Genomic DNA, 20,000 nt, shown 5'->3' on the forward strand with positions numbered 1-20,000 from the left:
TTGTGTGTGTTTGTTTTAGTTTGTGCGAGCGAGGTAGTGACACAACTACAAAAAATCATACAGAAATTATATCTTTATCCACATTACGTATCGAAATGTAAATATCAACTGAAATAAGTGTAAAGAATATCAACAGTAGAGGGTTGTGTTATAGTTGATGCTACATCATACTAATCTAGAGGAACTGAAATGGGGTGTATGTACCCCTAACGGTACTTTGAAGGATTTCAGAAAAAAAAAAAGAACTGGATTTTTTTGTAGTTTAAATATTGGTTAGGAGCAATTGTAAAATATTGCCGTAATAACATAAGTTTAATCTTAATATTTATATTTTCATCAAGTCACATGCACATAAAATATGTAGAGGGGGTACATTAGTAAAAAATAGATTGAGAACCACTACTCTACTAAACATGAATTCTTTAATAAGCGTCCAAAGTGAATGTGACTGAAGTGTTCTTGGCAGAGCCAGAGCGTCCGGATGTCCATTATCAGTTTCAAGTTGTTCAGGGTGCCAAAAATATCCCTGTTGGAAAACGAAAACCATTGAACTTGTTTTCCCTCGTGTGTTATCCCTTCCGACATGTCGGTCTGATAACCTCCTCCAGAGCCCCCCTCTCTCCCCCCTCTGCTCTGTCTGGGACCCAACGTGGACTTTTAGTTTGTCTTTCCAGGGGAAATAATGCTGGCATACATCAGTCGTTATTTCTTCTGACCAGCTCAGCATCACAGCAGAAGACTATCAGTGGCGCTGTGAAGGCCCATTATCAGCAGAGCCTTTGAAGTGGCTCGGTCGGCCTTACGTCTGGACCATTCTGTTGTTTGGGTCTGCTCTGGTCTCGGCTGTTCCGGTCTTGATGTAGGGGTCTGGTTAGGTCTCTATTTCGGTCCCTGTTTGTTTATGTCTGGTCCAAATGGTTTGGATTTGTTCTGGTCTGGTGGTCTTGTCTCATATGTTCTGATTCTTGTTCTGGTCTGGTCTGGTTTAGGCTGTTCTGGTATAGTCTGTTCTAGTCTGGTCTGGGCTTGTTATGTCTGGTTTGGTCTGATCTGGATTAGTCTGCTCTGTTCTGGTCTGGTCCGTGTATCTGTCAGTCTCTGTCCATTGTTACTGAGGCTTACCAACAGATGTTTGGAAAGGGGGATTATTATGTATAAGTGTGTGTATCCCTTTGCCCGTGAGTAGAGCACATGTGTCTGTTTGCTCTTTCTTTGTTTAGGGTCACCTCTTTCCACTTCAGATAGTTTTTACCATTACACTTTTGATCAAAATTACGCAACACTCTTACATGGCAGTAGAATCAATGCTAACACAATGCTAGGGGCAGTACAACACAATGCTACCACAATGCTAGTGGCAGTACAACACAATGCTAAGACAATGCTAGCGGCAGTACAAAACAATGCTAACACAATGCCAGCGGCAGTACAACGCAATGCTAGCGGAAGCACAACACAGATGTGCAACAGTTGGTGAGCATTACAATGACAGCAGGCACAACTGTGAGAGCGATTGCCGCATTGAAATGACAATAGGAGGTGAATGGACATGGCATTACGCTGGGCGAGCCGGTTGCAAGAGGATGTTGGAATGATTACACGACGTTGCAACCTGAATGCAGAGCACCACATTGGGCCCCTGCCCAGCTGTGAACATGCTAACAGAATTATAACAGAGCTGGTGTTGAGGCTCCTGCGTGGCGGTAAATGGATTAGCATCGGTCGGACCCACTGCTGAGCGTACACAACACAGGTGTTTGTGGATGTTCACACACACGGCGGCGCGCACGCAGATACTCACGGCTTTATCAGGGCTTAATAAGAAACCCTGCGGTCACTCCTCCTGTTCTGCCATTCAAATATGGACGCGTGTACATTTTACATTTATTCATCTAGCAGGGGCTCTTATACGCAGCGTCTTAGGGGCCGATAACAGAACACGTGGGCCGTGACGAACACGCTTTAGAGAACCCTTCAGAACGCTTGTGGAGCGAGGCTGTGTGTGTAACCTGAGCTGTTTTAACATTAAAAATATATTCCCCAAGAACCAAGCTTTTTTGGTTGCTGGAATTTCTGAATGAACTCTTGTCGCTACAGTGCCGAAATCAAGTTGATGAGAAGCTCTTGGTGTGCCCAATGTTGAACATATTCAAACTTTAATGTGTATCGAAAAAATGGAAAATCGGCCCCTTCAGGTGAGAACAATCAAAGAAGCATGTGATCAATATTTGAACAAATAGTGCTGTGACCCCTATGGGGTCATAGCATACGAACAAATACACAATATACAGGCCATGCTATTCTCGTGGTTGAGGTGGTTCAATCCCGGAAGAAAGGATCTTGGTTTGACTCCCAGTCTCCTTGTCCACCTGTAGGCATCGTACAGCCAGATGCATAACCATCGCAACGGTATCTGAATTCGATCAAAGTCTCTTTGGGTAAAAACTTCTTCAAAATAGTAACAGCAATAGTAGTCTGTTTGCAGAACATTTTCATAACACATTTGGACTCTACTGTCAGGTACTTATTCTCAATACAGCATTCAGCTGAGTTTTTTAGTGACATTAATAAAGAAATTTACTTGTGATGGATTTTACCTTCAGGGTAGCAGACTTCCTACCTCACCCAGGTTGAGACGGGAGCTCTGGCTTCCATACAGCGCTCTGCGAAACTGCATAAGTTAAACTCTCTTTGAAGGGCAATGAATGCTTATTGACCTTTTATATCCCCCCGCCTTCTAAATGCGGGGCTCGGGTTACGGGAATATTGCAATCATAATGCCTCTAATAATACTGTAGGGGGGAAACAATAACGGCATAATCCAATCCAATTTGCAGAAAGCAGATTTTCTCTGTTGGTCGTCTAGGGTGAGTGATGGTGGGTTCCGATGGCTCCTGACACCTGTGTCTCTCTAACTGGCTTAGCATCGGGCTAGGCTAACCTGATTAAAACCACATTATCTCCACAATCATCTGCTCCCTCTCTCCTCCCTTCTGTCCGTGAACTCTCACAGGTGTCGCTCGTGATAGGCTGTACCCCGGCCTGGCCATTCACTGTGCCTTTGAACACATACTACGACAGTGGCGTTTGATAGTTTGACTCCAGTACCTGGAAGACGTGCCTCCTCTGTTCTGTACTGTAATACGTGTTGTATCTCCTTGTCATCTTCTTCCTCCCGCTACCTCCTCCTCCCATTCTTCCTCTGTTGTCCTCAACTTCCCACCTCATGTTCTCCTTCTGTGCCCCCCCCCCCCCCTCTCCCTTCTGACCTCCCTGTCCATCCTTCCTTCTCCTCCTCCTACTCCTCCTTCTCCCTTCCTCCAACTTCGTCCTATCTCCTCTTCACTCCTTCTCCTCCTCCCCCTCATGCGCTCCATCCTCCTCCTCCTTTTCCGCCTTATCTATAAGTCCTCCTTCACCTTCTCTCTTCTTCACTCCTCCCCCTCTTCCTCCTGCCCTCCCTCCTCCTCCGCCTCCTCCTCCCCCTCCTCTTCCCTCTCCCCAGGGCCCAGGAGGTGTTCCGCAAGGCCATGCGCTCCCCACTGGTGCGTCTGGAGGTGGTTCCCTCCTCCAATAGTGAGCGCTACGAGAAGCACCTGATTGGTCAGCTGTTCGGGGCTCCGCCTGCCACGGAGGGCAGCCCCTTCACAGCCAGGAGCAAGGAGCCCCTGCCGCCCGTCAAAACCAAACCCGCCTTTAAACCCACCGACCATCCAGCCAACCTATTGGCCCAGGAGGCTGTCACTCCTGAACCCGCTGTGAGTTACCGCTCACAACTTATGGCAGGGAGAGATTATTTATAAAAATAATATATAATAATATGCAAGTGCCGACATTATTTATAGAAAACGTTTTGAGCTCTGACTCAATTAAATATAATTTAAAAGCAGACCTTGCATCTTATGGACGTTTCTACCAGTTATATGGTGGTAGATAACAACTAACAGCTTCTTCACTTGGGTTGCCTTTCATCAGACCAGTGTGAGTGTGTTCAACAATCTGTCACTCGCTCGTGATTGCTAGTTGAACGTGTACTTTTTTATCACAGTAAAGAACAGGCTGTCCCTTTCTTATAATACACCTGAGAACCACTTCGTTGCTGTTGCATCTAGGAAGAGTGATATTTGTTTACTTTGCCAGTCACTCATTTTTGCGGAGGCTCATGTTAGGTCTAGTTATGGAATCATGTTCGTTACATTTCCTCATGTCGGCCCCTTCTTTAAGTACGCCTTCAAATGTATCAGGCTACATGTGCCGGAGGGCACAAGCCCAGGCAACCTCACTGCTTTAGCAACTGATAAGAATAGCATGGACAGTTTCTTAGCAACTGCTGTGGAACAACTTGATGAAGCTCCAATGACAGATTATATTAGCTTGGAAACAAATAACTTTAGCTTGGTTGTAAAATGATCTGAGGAATTGTTCCTAACTGCTTTATTAATATACCAGGGCCAGATGTGAAATCAAGTCGTCGTATAGTACTTTAATAAAAAAAAAAAATTTGCTTTAATTATGATTTCATTTAAAGGTCCCATGGCATGCTACTTTATGGATGCTTTAATATAGATATAAGTGGGCCCCAAACACAGCATTTGAAGATGTACCCAGCGGGAGTCCTGGAGCTCTATATCTAAATAATATCATATTATACATAGATATATGTATGATATATATTATCATGGCCAAAAGCTGTGTGAGCCTCCAGACGATATTATGAATCTCAAACGACTGCATCGGGTTCTTCGACGTCTCTGGTTCTTCCACGTCCACATCAATCTGAAGTAGACTGAACCACGACATGGAGGAGAAAGGGATTGTTGCCCGCGGTTGACTCCCGCCGGAGCCTCGCTGCCGAGGCAGCGTCAGCGGTCAGCGCTTAGGCACCACCGCCTCCTGCATTAGGCAGCGCCGAGGCGGTGGTCCCTCGGCAGCGGGCAGCAGGAAGCGGGGCTCAAGCGGGAGACATTCGCGCGCAACAATCCCTTTCTCCATGTCGTGGTTCATGTACTTCAGGGAGTCAAAGCCAAATTTATAAAACGTTGGAACACTGTCACTGGTAACCATGGGTCTTTCTGTGGTGGCACTTAAAGTACACACTTATTGTTTGTTGCACGCACTGGCACTTAAAAATAGTACCGGTTAGTGTAGCATCTTATCAAAGCTATCTTTGTTGTAAACAGGGAATGGGTTACCCTAGCAATTGTCAGTGCTTGGCACTGCGAACATCCTTATTGTAGCGTAAGTGATATATTTTGTTGTTTCTATTTCTTCTGACAAATGTACTTATGTAAGTCGCTTTGGACAGAAGCGTCTACTAAATGCCCTAAATGTAAAGGTAAAATGAGTATATGCTCATGAGTAAATGTGAAAAATCACAGCCAAAGAGGTTTTTAATATCATTAATTCGGAACATCGGGAAAGATTGAAGTAATTGAAGTAATATTTTCTGATTTGTCGCTCCCATGTCTCTTGTTGTGCACTGATTTGCTGACAAACCATTCATAACAATTTCTCTATTGGGCGAAAGCCTCAGGGAAATGGGCGAAGCCTCCCAGAATGCCAATCCACCGACACCAAACCACGGGGCCAACTCCCACCTTGACTGGTGTCTCTTTGCCCTTCTCTCTCCCATTTGCAGGCTTCCAAGGGGCGGTGCGAAAGCCCGTTATTGAGGAAAAGCCCCGCCCTAGGCAACCTGGTGACCAATAAGAAAGGAGGGAAACGACTGAGGATTGATTTAAAGAAAGGTGCGATAGGATATGTCTATATACTCTTCTCTTGCGTTTGATTCATTGTCGTTCATAAATCACTTTTATAAATATATAATAATATATGACTATAAACTTGATGTGTGTGTGCTGTGCGTTTTAAATGGTGTGTCTCTGTCCCTAATTTTCTCTCCCTCATTCACATTTTCACTCTCATTTTTCCGCCCTCCTTTCTCACTTCATCCATCACTCTCTCCCCCTCTCTCTCGCTCCCCACCTCTCTGCCATGACCCTCCCTCTCTCCCTCTCTCTCTGCTATTACCTCCCTCTCCTTTCCTTCCCCCCACTCTCTCTCTCCCCTCTCTCTCCTTCCACCTCCCTTCCTTCCTTCCACCCTTTCTCTCCCTCTCCCCCCTCCCTCCCTCCCTCCCTCACTCTCTCTTCCCCTCTCTCTCCCTCCCACCCTCACTCTCTCTTCCCCTCTCTCCAACATTTTCTCCCCCTCCCTCTTTCCATCACTTTACTCCTTCTCCCCCTGCCTCTCATCTCTCTCACCTCATCTCTCTGATTTCTCCTCTCCCTCCATATTTCCCTCTTTCTCCTCTTCAGGCTCTATTAAGTCTTCATCGATCGCTTGGTTTCTGCTGATATGAATTCATAGTGCTGACACGGCTGTTAGAGAGACACAGCTAAATGAGAATCATAAAACACTGCCCAGTGTGTGTGTGTGTGTCCCCCCTCTCCTTTCCTCTCGGTTAAACGTGTTAATTTTCCTCTATTTCTCACTTCCTCTCGCTCTGTCCCTCCCCTGAACCCATTTCCATCCTACACCTGGGGAGAGGACAAAATGTCACAAATGTGTTAAAAAATATGACACACGCACGCACCCACATTAACACACAGCCATATTACACAGGTACTTGAATTTAATCAGTTCAGGCTATCTATGGTTCATGAATTTGTGTTGACTAATGTTCATTCGTGAATTACTACACGTACGCACACGCATACGCACACACACACACACACACGCATGCATACGAACACACACACCCACACACACACACACACACACACACACACACACACACACACACACACACACACACACATGTATGCACACACGCATACATTTATGTCATTAGAAAAAACTAAAACTAAGCCTGTGTGTGACGTGTGTATACATTTGTGTGTGTCCAGGTGTGGAGGGCCTGGGCTTCACCGTGGTAACCAGGGACTCCTCGGTGCATGGCCCTGGCCCCATCCTCGTCAAGAACATCCTGCCCCGGGGGGCCGCTGTTAAAGATGGCCGTCTGCAGTCTGGCGACCGCATACTCGAGGTGACAAACCTTAACCAACATGCTTATTAAACACATGCTAGAGGTAACTAGTGAACAATCATGCTTCCTAAACATTGCTAGAGGTAACTAACGTTAACTTATGCTTCTTCTTAAACACAAACTAGAGGTAACTAACGTTAACTAATGCTTCTTCTTAAACACATACTAAAGGTAACTAGTTAACTAATGCTTCTTCTTAAACACAAACTAGAGGTAACTAACGTTAACTAATGCTTCTTCTTAAACACATACTAAAGGTAACTAGTTAACTAATGCTGCTTCTTAAACACAGACTAGAGGTAACTAACGTGAACCAACATGCTTCTTTAACACATACTAGAGGTAACCAAGGTTAACCCACATGCTTCTGAAACGCATACTAGAGGCAACTAGTCAACCAACATGCTTCTGAAACCCATACTAGAGGTAACCAACCTTAACCGACATGCTTCTTAAACGCATACTAGAGGTAACTAATGTTGACTAGAGATTTGTGTAACTGTCTGCCTGTGTATAGGATGGTGTTTAGCTCTTCCCAGCCGAAAGAGACTGGGTTTGATTCGCAATGTCCGCAGTGCTAAAGTGACAGCGACACTGATCTCCTCTTTGTTTTTCTACCGTCATTGTGTGTTGTGTGTCTGTATGTGTATGCTTCTGTGTGCATGCCTGTGCTTGTCTCTGTGTCTGTGTGCTTGTCTCTGTGTGTGCAGGTGAACGGTGTGGACATCGCCGGGGTGGGCCAGGAGGAGTTGGTGTGCATGCTGCGCAGCACACGGCAGGGAGAATGTGTGTGTCTGGGGGTCCTGCGACAGGACGAGATGTTTCTCCCCCGGGAGCTGGTGAGGCCCAATAGCTTCCCTCCATCTGCCACGCCTGACAGGCCTGTAGCCAATCGAATGGGTTTATTTAATTGACTTGATCTGGTCATGAACAAACCGATTAATGTGTCCACAACACATGCACACATCCGCACAGCAACGCGCACACACACACAGCAACGGAAGCGCACACACGCATACACAAAACAATACTAAACCATGTATAACAAAACTACGACAAAAAGAGCAAAATTACGAAAACATGTCTGTCTTGCCTTGGCGATGCACGGCCTGGCTGCCAATTGGAGCGCAGATACAACTCAGAGCTTTGTCGTGGCGACCAAAATACGATTAGCCATTCTCTTACCTATTTATATTGTATTTAAGACATTTTGATCCCGAGGAGTGCTGACCATTAATCAGTGTGAGTGCTGAACTTGACAGTATCTTATAAAAGCTTTCCTATCCCCGTTGCCTTTCTCCTAACTGATCATCTATATTTGGATCAATAAACTCTTTTTAACCTGCTCTGCTGCTCTCCTGTCTTTGTTTCTTCTTTTTAATAAGCTCTTAATGCATGTAAAGCCCCACTTGAACGCACACACAGATCTTAACCACCGCTGTCTCTTTAGTATACATAGCCATCTATTTCCTCACAATTTCTCTATACGATCGCTTTAAAACAATCCCCATTCCATTATTAAACTCTCTCGCCCAATTTCACTATTCAACTATCACCCAACATCTCAACTGATATTACTCACCCCGTTTGACTAATAAACAGTTTCCCTCACCCCATTTCACCAATAAACTGTCTCTCTCACCCCATTACAATATTAAACTATCTAACTTACCCCATTTCAGGATTAAACTTTCTCTATCTCCCCATCTTCATTCATGGATTGTCCCTCTTTAAAGAGTTGGCCTTATTGACCAGACTTCTGCTGGGCCGTTCGATCTGCCCCCTGCAGTTTGTGGCTGAGTCAGCATTTGGCAAGCAGTGGTCTCTGTTTAAGCATGCCGTTGTCAGTGTGCTAAGGTATTCAGAGGACAAGCTTTTACTTTCATGCCCTTGACATTTGGGTGCCATTTGCACATTTGGGCACTTCCTGTAGCATGGACAGCATTGTCAATACAGGCAATGCACTGAAGGACGACCCGTTGGTCATTTTTCCCTGCTGAATCTGCTCTTGTCATTTCCTCCCTTATCACTCACTACCTACTCCTTTCCATGTTCTCCTTCTGTTTTCTCAACGGTTTCCCCTGAGTGACCCTGTCTGCGTGTCCTTTACCCTGCAGGATACTTATCTTTCTCTCTGTCTTTATCCTCAATGACCCTGTCTGTCTGCCTGTCTGCCTGTCTCTACCACGAATGACCCTGTCTGTCTTCCTGTCTGTCAGCGACCGTCATCAGCTTGCTCCCTCTGCTCTCTCTCTGCTCTCTTTCTGCTCTTAACCAACCATTTGTGCGCAATGCCACCAAAAAGACTCGTACATAAACACATGCACATGCACACACACACACACACACACACACACACACACACACACACACACACACACACACACACACACACACACACACACACACACACACACACACACACACACACACACACCCGCACATGGCGTACGTACAAACACGCCCACGCACACGAACACAAACACAGCCGACATCCCCACAGGAAGCTGTGTTTCCCTGGACAGGATCTCAAGTTTTTTTTGTACCTGCGTGTGTGTTGTGTCTGACAGCCTTTTTGGACCCCGTGTTCAAGGTCGCTGGAAGAATTTTATTTGAGTGAATTCCAAGGCCACTGCCTCAGCATGTGTCCTCCATTTCCTATCTTACTTCCTGTTTTCCGTCTGCTCTTCCTCCGGGCCCTGACGGCTCCAACCAGCCCTGAGGCGTTGTGATCTAGTCTGGTTCTTCTCATTAGTACTAGTAGCTGAAGTGCAAGTACATCAGTATGACTTATGACGATTGAGTCATTTGGCAGATGTTGTTATCCAGAGCCGCTGACTGTGAATACAGGGACATGTCTTCAGGGAGCAGGCAGGAGGTGTCGGGGCCTCTCACTCTAGGATGCCTACAGGTTAGACCGCATACATTGAGAATCAAACCCTGAACATTTTGAAAACCTTAACCGCTATGCTATATGTACACAAACTGGTTTTCAGGTCACTAAACATTGATGACAAAATGATGTACACAGTCCTAACTATATTTCTAACTGTTAAATAAACAGTTGGAAATGTATTATACACTAAAGTGATTGTTGATAATCCATCGTGGCATAGCGTCCTACTTTATTTTTTCGTCACGATTTAAGATTGCAAATTCACTGATGAAAAGGTCAAATAACATACAAACGTTATCCCTGAACGCATCTTTACACCTGGACCAAGATAAATAGTTTGGCCACCTGCACTTTGGTCAATACTGTTCCGAATCTGAAATTAGCATATCGCTCCCAGAAAGTAGAACAGAGGAAGCCGAGAATATACCATTTGTTCAACTTTTATTATACTTATATTCCACCCCCTGACTACTTCTGGTTCTCCACACTGTTATATGCAGATATACTCCGCTAATCAAAGCTTCTTGAAGGAGATGTAAATTTGTGTGATATACTGCATTAATGTAATCTGACCTCGAAACGCTGATGACATCAGCACGTTTCCATCAATGTCGTGGCGCAACTTCACACGCTCAATAATGGAATACATTACTCGTAACTTTGTTAAAGTTTAGACCCAGAGTCTCCGGTTCACAGAGTTCCTATTCGTATATTTCTCTAAAGTTGTCACTATACTGGAAACAGCAGATCCCTTTAGTCCAGTATTGTAGTAATATATGTTATGGTAATATGTACAGTGGAAGATTTCCCAGGATATTCACCTGGCCTTCTCTTTATTTAGATACATTTAACTAGGGTTAGTTAAGTGTGTTGTGCGTGTGTGTGTGCCCTGGCATGTGCGTTTGTGAGCACGTGTGTGTGTGTTGATGTGTGCGAGTTTGTGTATTTGTGCAGGCGTGTGTGCGGGTACACGTCTGTGTATGTTTTCCTGCCAGCCTTACAGTGTGTTGAGGTCTGTAAACTTATTTTGTGGGTATTTGTGTTTATGTCTGTAGGGGCATGTGTGTGTCAGCAGTGTTGTGTGAGTGTGTGTGTGTGTGTGTGTATCATTAAGGGAACGCATTGTGTTTCCCATCCTCAGTATTCTCCGAGCTTTAAGTCGACTTCAAAGGCTGACGTTCCCGGTGGAGCCCCGCTTGGGAGATCAGGACTGTCTCACAGACAGTGATGTGAAGTTTCCCCACAATCTCGGCTGCGGCGTCATCGTTTTGTTCTGCTGTTTTCCTACACAACAGCCGTCCTTTTTATTGTGTGGTTAGTTTTATCCCTGTTTAAAGTTCACTTTAAGACAGTGGCAATACGCAGACCAGGATAGTTTCAGGTGGAAAAAGTCACGTCATTGCGGGTTGTTTTCCGAGCCTTGGTTCAATATGGTTAATAACAACAAATTATTAGAAACGTACCCCTTCTTTTTATATCCGCACCGTATTCACTCATGTTATTAAGGAAAACAAATGCGAACACGTGCACTGACCGTAACTATAATGAGGAATATTGTCACATGTATGAAATAGGATCTGACAGGTTTAATTATTCCCCGGTGACCCTGCTTCCCCTCCACAGTTTAGCCCTGCCGTCTATATTAGCCGTGGGACAGGCCAATCTAAAGATGAACCCATCAACATTAGCTCCTTGCAGTCCTCTCATTGCTTCCTACTGCTCCCGGGGCTCCACAGTGGTCGTATAACCAGATCATCCCGTCCGTCCTGCTGGAGGGAAGGGGGCCAGAGATGGATACTTCCCAGCCGAAAGAGACAGTCTCTTTCGGCTGGGAAGAGCTAAACACCATCCTATACACATGGACCGTTGACCGGTTGTTCAGTACCTTGTTGGTTTGCTGTTTACTGGAAGAAGGTTTGATCCAGAGAGATTTACAGCTCATTTTAGAGACGTGTCATTAAGCACAAATAGGCTCGTCTAAGTGCCATCTTCATGGATGTCTGCAGGCTCTAGATGTTGGGGCATCTAATCATACACAGGAAGTGTTTATTGTTGTCTATAGTTGAGGTATGAAGTATTGTTTAACTATGACTACAGTTAGAGTAAAAATATTGTTTAATTAAAGGTATAAATCTTATATTTCCTGACCATACATCCTAGAATATGTAAGGGATAATCACAGAGAGGCAGGGCAATAAACAGTTTGATATGCCCGGCTCGTGGATAGCTTACCGCCCGAGAGGAAGTCGAGGGTGGTGGTAACCTTCCACGAGCCAGGAATAAAACAATTCTAATACTAAATATATTAAATGTATACTCTGTTAGAGTTCATCTCCCTGAAAAAGTAGTCCCCTTTAATTACAATCGATCAAACATGTTTTGGACACCTCGAAGGGCATTATCCCGCTTATACCATGGTCACTTGCCAAAGAAAATAAATGAGGATCATTAATTTATATTTTCATGCGTTTTACAATCCAAAAAATAAGTTTTTCACATACCATAATTTACTTTCCCTGGTAACGTAAGGCTCTTATGCAACGGAAACGTTGTTCACTCCTCCAGTAAATAGGACGGACCTTAGCTACGACTTGGCAACGGGAGGTATTCTAGTCCGCAGAGCTATAAGCCAGAGAGCTAACGTTATGGATTGTACATATTTATAATTCAGAATTCGTCCCAGCCTTTAAACCACAGATACTCTAGGGCTATAGCATATAACTGCGTTGTCTGATTAAGTTTAATCAATTTTTCACAATTTACCAGCTCTCGTTTTGAAGAATAATCACAGCGCCATTCGTTTCAATGGGAATCGCAACGGTCTATTCTTTCAACATTAAATGTACATGTTATAATTTGAAATTCGTCCCAGCCTGTATACCACAGATATCATATGGTCTATAGCATATAACCACGTTTTCCGATTACAGTTTAATGCATTTTTCACAATTTACCAGCTCTCGTTTTGAAGGCTGAAATACAAGCGGCATATTGATCTACTATTTGATGACGCTGTGCTCACTCAGTCAGCAGCAAGTAGAACGACAAGACAGCGGGCAACCTGCCGGGTTTATGCCCTCCTCCCAGCCAATCAGAATCAAGCATTCTTAAATGAAGTAGTAGAATAAGGGGAAATAATTCTCAGCCTGGGCAATTGGAGGTTAAATCAACAATAATGCATGCTCTGATTCTGGGGAATAGAGTATGCATGTGTGTTAGTGACCACATTATAGTAACCAATGGAAGTAATGAATAACAACCAGTTGTTATTCATGTCCCTTGTGTTGTGGTGCTACTGCTGTTTCCCCGAGAAAAGTTTGGCTGGAGAATTGGACAATTTTAGTTGCCAAGCAACAGGGTGCCCCTTTGTACTCTTTGAAGTTTTGGTAAACGATGTCTCCCTTTTGTTGACATTTAACATTTAAAGATCTAAAACCTTGAGTAATTTAGAGTAATACCAGGATTTTTTTTTTATTAAATTGGTCAATTTAGAACATAAAATATGAAACCTTTTGAGTTGGCGGACTGGATTAAAAAGATTACCCGCCATAATTCTCTGCATGACTATAAATCACCTTTAACATTTTTGGGGGGGACCATTTAAAGGGTTTTAACAGTTTAACTGCCGCCATTTCAAGAGAGGAAATATTACAGGATTTTTTAAAACTATTAGTAAGTGGAAGTTAGGCGACTAATCTCTCTCTCTCTCTCTCTCTCTCTCTCTCTCTCTCTCTCTCTCTCTCTCTCTCTCTCTCTCTCTCTCTCTCTCTCTCTCTCTCTCTCTCTCTCTCTCCCCCCCCCTCTCTTACTGAGAGGCAGCAGTGATGAAACGATGGGAGGAGGGTGTCTCTCCTCCTCTGTCTCCTCTTCTCGTCCCTCATCCGAGTTCACCATCTGCTACTGTCTGCTTAATGTCTCTTTTTCTTTTTTTTTACCCCGCTATACACACAAACACACACACACACACACACACACACACACACACACACACACACACACACACACACACACACACACACACACACACACACACACACACACACACACACACAATAAACACAAGTTATGTTCAGTGTTGAGATTGGAACAAATAAGTTTTGTGCTAGCTAGCAAACATAAACAAAATACACATTTACTTCTACACACACGCATGCACGCAAGATCGCACACACACGCACACACAACACACATGTACACGCACGCACACACACATATATATAGAAACACACAAACACACGGACACAAACACACGGACAGACCTGAACCCAGCTAAAGGCATTTTTCTCACTTATTTCTTTCCTAACAACAACAAGTTTCCACCTGCTGAGTTGGCTAGGGACTTAAAACACAATTACAGTTTAAAAACAAATGGTGATCTTTGCTAGTTCCCTACATTCAACACACACACACACGCGCACACACACACACACACACACACACACACACACACACACACACACACACACACACACACACACACACGCACACATGTCCCACCTACGCTTAGCACAGTGGCGGGAGCTGGGAAGTGTGGAAACAATGTGATAAACCATGTTCTTGTGAAATTGCTGTACCGTGGACACAATGAATTACAATTAGCGAGTGTCTTGTTCATTTACCTCCATGCAACAGGCTGTTAATACCAGGGTGGTTTGCATTCACAGACATCCAAATGAACATTATGTGTTGGGGAAGGGGCGACGGAGCCAACATTTCTGCTGACGGTTTCTGCCGTCAGCTGAGACTGGCAGAAACACGTATTTTATGTGTGTTTTTGTAATTGATGGTATTATTTTAGGAACGATAAAATTTACACTAAATGGCATAGACCCTTATGTTCAAGATCATACAGAGAAGATACTAACACGTCAAAAAGAAAATACATGTGTGTGTGTGTGTGTGTGTGTGTGTGTGTGTGTGTGTGTGTGTGTGTGTGCGCGCATATCATACCATCACCAATGTCACTGCAGTCACTCCATAGGATCGCACATCTGTTAGTCCTTGGCAGTTTGGATTTCCTGCAGGAGCTGGATCCCATCTCTCTCTCTTCTCTCTCTTGCTCTCTATCTTTTCCTCCATTGCTCTGTCTCTGTTTCTCTCTGACTCTTTCTACATCTTTCTGCGTCTCTCTCCCCCCTATCTCTCTCCCTCTGTCTCTCACTCTGTCTTTCTGTCCCTCCTCTCGCTCTATACCTCTCTTTCTCTCCCTCTCGCTCTACACCTCTCTCTCTCTGTGTCTCTTTGTTTACTGAGGGTTTATCATCTCTGTAGTTGCTGCTGTGTCTTAAAGCCCTTCCCAGCTGGAGCGAGTCACACACACACACACACACACACACACACCTAGTCATCCCGTGATGGCATAGCAGCAGCAGGCGGCAGCGACGCAGCCATCGTGTAGTGGGTTGGCGGAGGTCGTGACCTTTACAGATACGGGGAGACAGACAGGGCTGTCCCGGGCTTGGAGAGACGTGCGCTGGCAGAAGGCTGATTATGCAGAGATAACATTTACACGTTAATCAACAGGGAGGCCGCGGCGACGGCCCCTGCAGCTCCTCCTGTTCTGTCTGTGGGCTGCCGACGCAGACGCTGAAACCTCCTCACAGGAATTAATGAAGCCGCGAGGTCCAGAGGTCAAGGAGCCTGCTCGTATACATACATATGTTAACCCGTAATACGCTTATAAGGGCTGAGACGTCAGTGTGACGTCTCCTATTCAGATATAGATGAACTCTTACCATGCTTACTATGGAGGACACGTCAGTGTTATGTTTTACTTTTTTGTTTAAAGTGGAAAGGAAGCAATCAAATAAAACGGATGTCTATAGCACTAGTTTAATATTTCAATATACCATAAATACAAATAAAGTCAGAAATATGACCCGTTATTCAGAATAAAGCACAAACAAGTTGCATAAATGATAATGTTTTCAGCCTGTGCGTCGCCATCTCTGCTTTCAGAATACGATGACATCACGAGAATGGTTGGTAACATTCTATGTTGTTTACATAGCGGCTCATAGCCTCACTGGCAGCTTACTGCATCAACAAAATGGATATATATTGCACATTATATATATATATATATTGCACATTATATATATATATATATATATATATATATATATATATATATATATATATATATATATATATATATACATATTTATTTATATGTATGGAGGAGATAATGTGGAGGTGATAATGACCGATATCTCCCGGCTCTGCCCGTCCACAGGATGTTGTTTACAGCTATGAAAAGTAGTACACGGGTGCAGCAGCTGGGCTACCACGCACATCTTCGGAGCAGTTTAGGCTTCTTGACAGGAATGACATGGAAATTAACTATTTTACCGCTCTCTTTTACCCGATAGTATTTATTTGAACAGCCAGGGGCAATACAAAATGACCCCCCTGTTCTTCTTCCAAGAATTGACATGTTTATTTGAAAGCGCTAACCATTCTGATGACGTAGCGCCTGCATTTTTAAAACATGGCCGCGCCCTAGTCGCGAAAGTCGTTGTCAACATGTAATTTTCCAGTGAAACTACTTGAATTTCAGGTTTAATGAAAATCCATGTATTTTCAAAAATTAAAAAGCAACCCAAAAAATGGTCACAATTCTCATTGCTTCATTTCCACTTTAAAAGTGCATTTAGAATGTATGGATTCCATTTTTATGTATCTATTCTTTTCAATTCAAAGGGCTTTATTGGCATGGGAAAGATTGCGAAAGCACCTAGAAAGGATAATGGAAAGACTATACGAACCATCTTGTAAACAAAACAATTCAATCACATGGATTTATCACAAATGGATGATTCTACGTTCTACGGTGTACTGTATGGAGGAACGATATACGTAGATAAATACTTACAGAAACATTCTTTATTTGTCTTTTTCTATTTTAAATCACACAATGAGTGGATCCCTGTCCTCAAAGACTGCAGACATAGGTGCAGTGTTCTGGTGGTCCCCAGAGGTTCCACAACTAAAGAGTGACTATCGACGCCTTAGGAACCATTAAACCACCATCCAGCATCTACCAGTCCATAAAGCCCACCTCTAAGCCATCTGCAGCCCCCAGACAGGGGCCTGCTACACGGAGGTCATGTCCGTATTCCCCAGAATCGTGTCTTTAAGATTCCCTAGACGCCAACTCTGAAGAGACACACCGTCACGTCTCTGGCAATTACAATACACTAAAGACCACTGTGGTGCAGCACTTTCACTGTCTGCCTTTCTGTCTGACTCACTCCCATCTCCAGCTGTCTCTACCTCTCTCGATCTCTCATCTCTCTATCACGGTATCTCTCTCTTTATCTTCTCTTGCTTTTACCCAGTCGCTACATCTCTATCACGTCATCTTTCTCTTTCTCTCTCTCTTTTGCACTCAGTCGCTCCATCTCTCTATCAGATCTTTCTTTCTCTCTCTTTCACTCCATCTCTCTATCTGTCTCTACCTTTTACAATCCCTCATCTCAATTATTATCATAGCATCTCTCTTTTATCTATCCATCTCTCTCTCTCTCTCTCTTGCTCCATTTCCCTCCCACTTTATCTCGCTCTCTCAATCACTCCATCTCTATATATTGCTGGTGATGCAAATCCATAGGAATACAGATAACGCAATCATGGAACCAAAAACTGACTGGAACTTGCAACATAAATATGCTTAACCGTATTCTAACATCTAATATATTTGAATCTTTTTTTATTTTGATCTTTTCTTATTTTTCCTCTCTCCTCTTTCCTCCTCCATCTCTTACCCCTACGCCCTGACTATCCTAGGTTGTTGTGTTGACAGTGCAGTGGGGGGACTGTGTGTGTTTGTCTAAGTGTGTTTGCGTCTATGTGGGTGTGTTCTCCAAGGTCGCAGAGCTGTACTTTTCTGCCGAGTAGTGGACTTTGAGACGGCTTAGTGGTGTTTAAAGCTTCCATTCCCGCCACCGACACAGGATAAACCCCACACTGCTGACACATGCATACACACGTACACACGCAATCGCGCACACAAACGGTACACACACACACACTCACTGACGCACACAAACACTGACACACACACATGCACATGCACAGACACACACACAAACACTAACTAGCGACACACAACGACATACAAACACATGATCAAAGATACATACACACATGCACACACACCCCCACATACACACACACTCATACACATGCACGCATGCACACTCATAGACACACAAACAAGATAAGAAATACTTTATTAATCCCAGATGGGAAATTAGGGATCATGCACACACACACACGCCAAGCAGACAGACATATATACATTTTGTCTATTTGGCTATACTGAGCCAGACATTTCTACTATACCTGGAGGACCTAAATCTCTCAACAATAACATACTGACGGAACAGACACAAAAGTCTCTCTCGTTCCCTCTCGCTTGTGCTCTCGCTCCAAAATTCTACCTCTCTATAGTTATGCTCATCCTATACTACAGGTATTACACTATATGGTTGGTCTGCTCCCTCTTCGCACGCACACACACACACACACACACGCACACACGCACACACACAGTTCATTTGTAGGGACCATTTCGACACCTCTCACACGGTTCCATCTCTGCCTGTGTCCGGGGTTGTCGACTATGCTTTCTGTTGTCCTGACAACCGAGGTGATGGGCTGGTCACCCGCTTCCTTGCAAGCACACACAAACACACGCGAAAACACATTCACACACACGTCCATTTATGTTCTTACCATCCAGCATGCCGCCTTCATCTGTATCTTTGTCTTGACACGCTTTATAACTGTGTCTGTTCAATTTTAGTTTTCATATTCTTTTCGGGATTCTCTCTCTCTTCCCCTCATCCTCCACCATCTCTCACTCCCATTTCCTCTCTGTCCTTCTTTCAAATTCGTTTCTTAAAACATATTTGGGCTTCTCTTTGGTTAATCTGTAAATTAGTGTTGACTAGAGGTTCAACTTTAGGCATTTCTTGGGAAGAGAGGCACGATGAGAGAGGCCGTGGCCATTGTTTAATGTCAGTGGAACTGGGCCCAAGTGGAGGATTCAGGTGAGATTTAACTCAGGATTAAAAGGTTGAGACGCTTAATGTCAAGCGGATGAGAGCTTTCAGAGAGGCCCTTTTCCACTCTGCTGGAGGAACAAATGAACTGAACTGTGGGTTCCCTCCCCCCCGCGCTCTCTTTCTCGCTCTCTCCCCCCCTCTCTCACCCAGTCTCTCCCTCCTCTTCCTCCTTATTTTTCGCTCACTCGCTTCCACCCCCTCTCTCTATCCCCCCTCTCTTTCTCTCGCTTTCTCCATCCCCATCTCTGCTCCACCTTTCTCTCCGCTTCCCCTATGCTCCCACAACCTCTATTTCCCTCTCTCCTCCCTCCTGTGACTCATCCTCTTACAAGCTCTCTCTCCAACCCTCTCTCCCTTTCTCTGATTTATTCTCTCCTTCTCTCTCACCCCTTCTTTCTCGCCGTCCATCTCTGTTCACCCCCCTCCCTCTAGAAGTGAGAAGTAAAAGTACTAATAATAATTTGTTTTTTCGTCAAAAGATCCTATAAAATATGAAAACATGTCTCCCTCTACGCTCTCTCTCCCCCCCCCAGAAGGAGGAGCCCTTGCGGACCCCCCCCCAGCTCCCGGAGGACGGCAAGGAGGAGCTGATGCTGGAGGTGGCCCTGAACGAGAGCGGATCGGCGGGCCTGGGGGTCAGCCTAAAGGGCAACAAGTCCCGACACACGGGGGCCGACCTGGGCATCTTCATCAAGTCCATCATACATGGAGGGGCCGCCTACAAGGTGACTACTCATAGTGTACTCCTGGTTATGATATATGAGTATAATATCATCCACTACAAGGAGACTACTCATAGTATACTCCTGGTTATACTATAGTATATTTAGGTATCATCCACTACAAGGTGACTACTCATAGTATAATAGCGCACGTCACTGTTGTAGAGTTGTACCAAGTATGTGTGTGTGTGTCTGCGTGCGTCAGGACGGGCGTCTACGTGTCAACGACCAGCTGGTGGGGGTGAACGGGGCGTCGCTGCTGG

The 20,000-nt window shown here is 44.5% G+C and overlaps 1 protein-coding gene across 4 annotated transcripts in view; it reads left to right on the top strand.

Moving 5' to 3' along the window:
• The window catches only part of LOC132448851 (partitioning defective 3 homolog B-like), a 135,212-nt gene that overhangs the window by 66,607 nt on the left and 48,605 nt on the right, over positions 1–20,000 (top strand). For all 4 annotated transcript variants that reach the window (XM_060040398.1, XM_060040397.1, XM_060040399.1 and 1 more), the window contains 6 exons: positions 3,506–3,758; positions 5,639–5,747; positions 6,909–7,048; positions 7,759–7,887; positions 19,549–19,740; positions 19,943–20,000. The exon at positions 19,943–20,000 is cut by the window's right edge and continues 98 nt beyond it. In XM_060040398.1, coding sequence (XP_059896381.1) covers positions 3,506–3,758; positions 5,639–5,747; positions 6,909–7,048; positions 7,759–7,887; positions 19,549–19,740; positions 19,943–20,000 — 881 coding nt within the window. The remainder of the gene's footprint in view (positions 1–3,505; positions 3,759–5,638; positions 5,748–6,908; positions 7,049–7,758; positions 7,888–19,548; positions 19,741–19,942) is intronic.

This window comes from Gadus macrocephalus, chromosome 20, assembly GCF_031168955.1.
Source record: "Gadus macrocephalus chromosome 20, ASM3116895v1".
Classification (NCBI taxonomy): domain Eukaryota; kingdom Metazoa; phylum Chordata; class Actinopteri; order Gadiformes; family Gadidae; genus Gadus; species Gadus macrocephalus.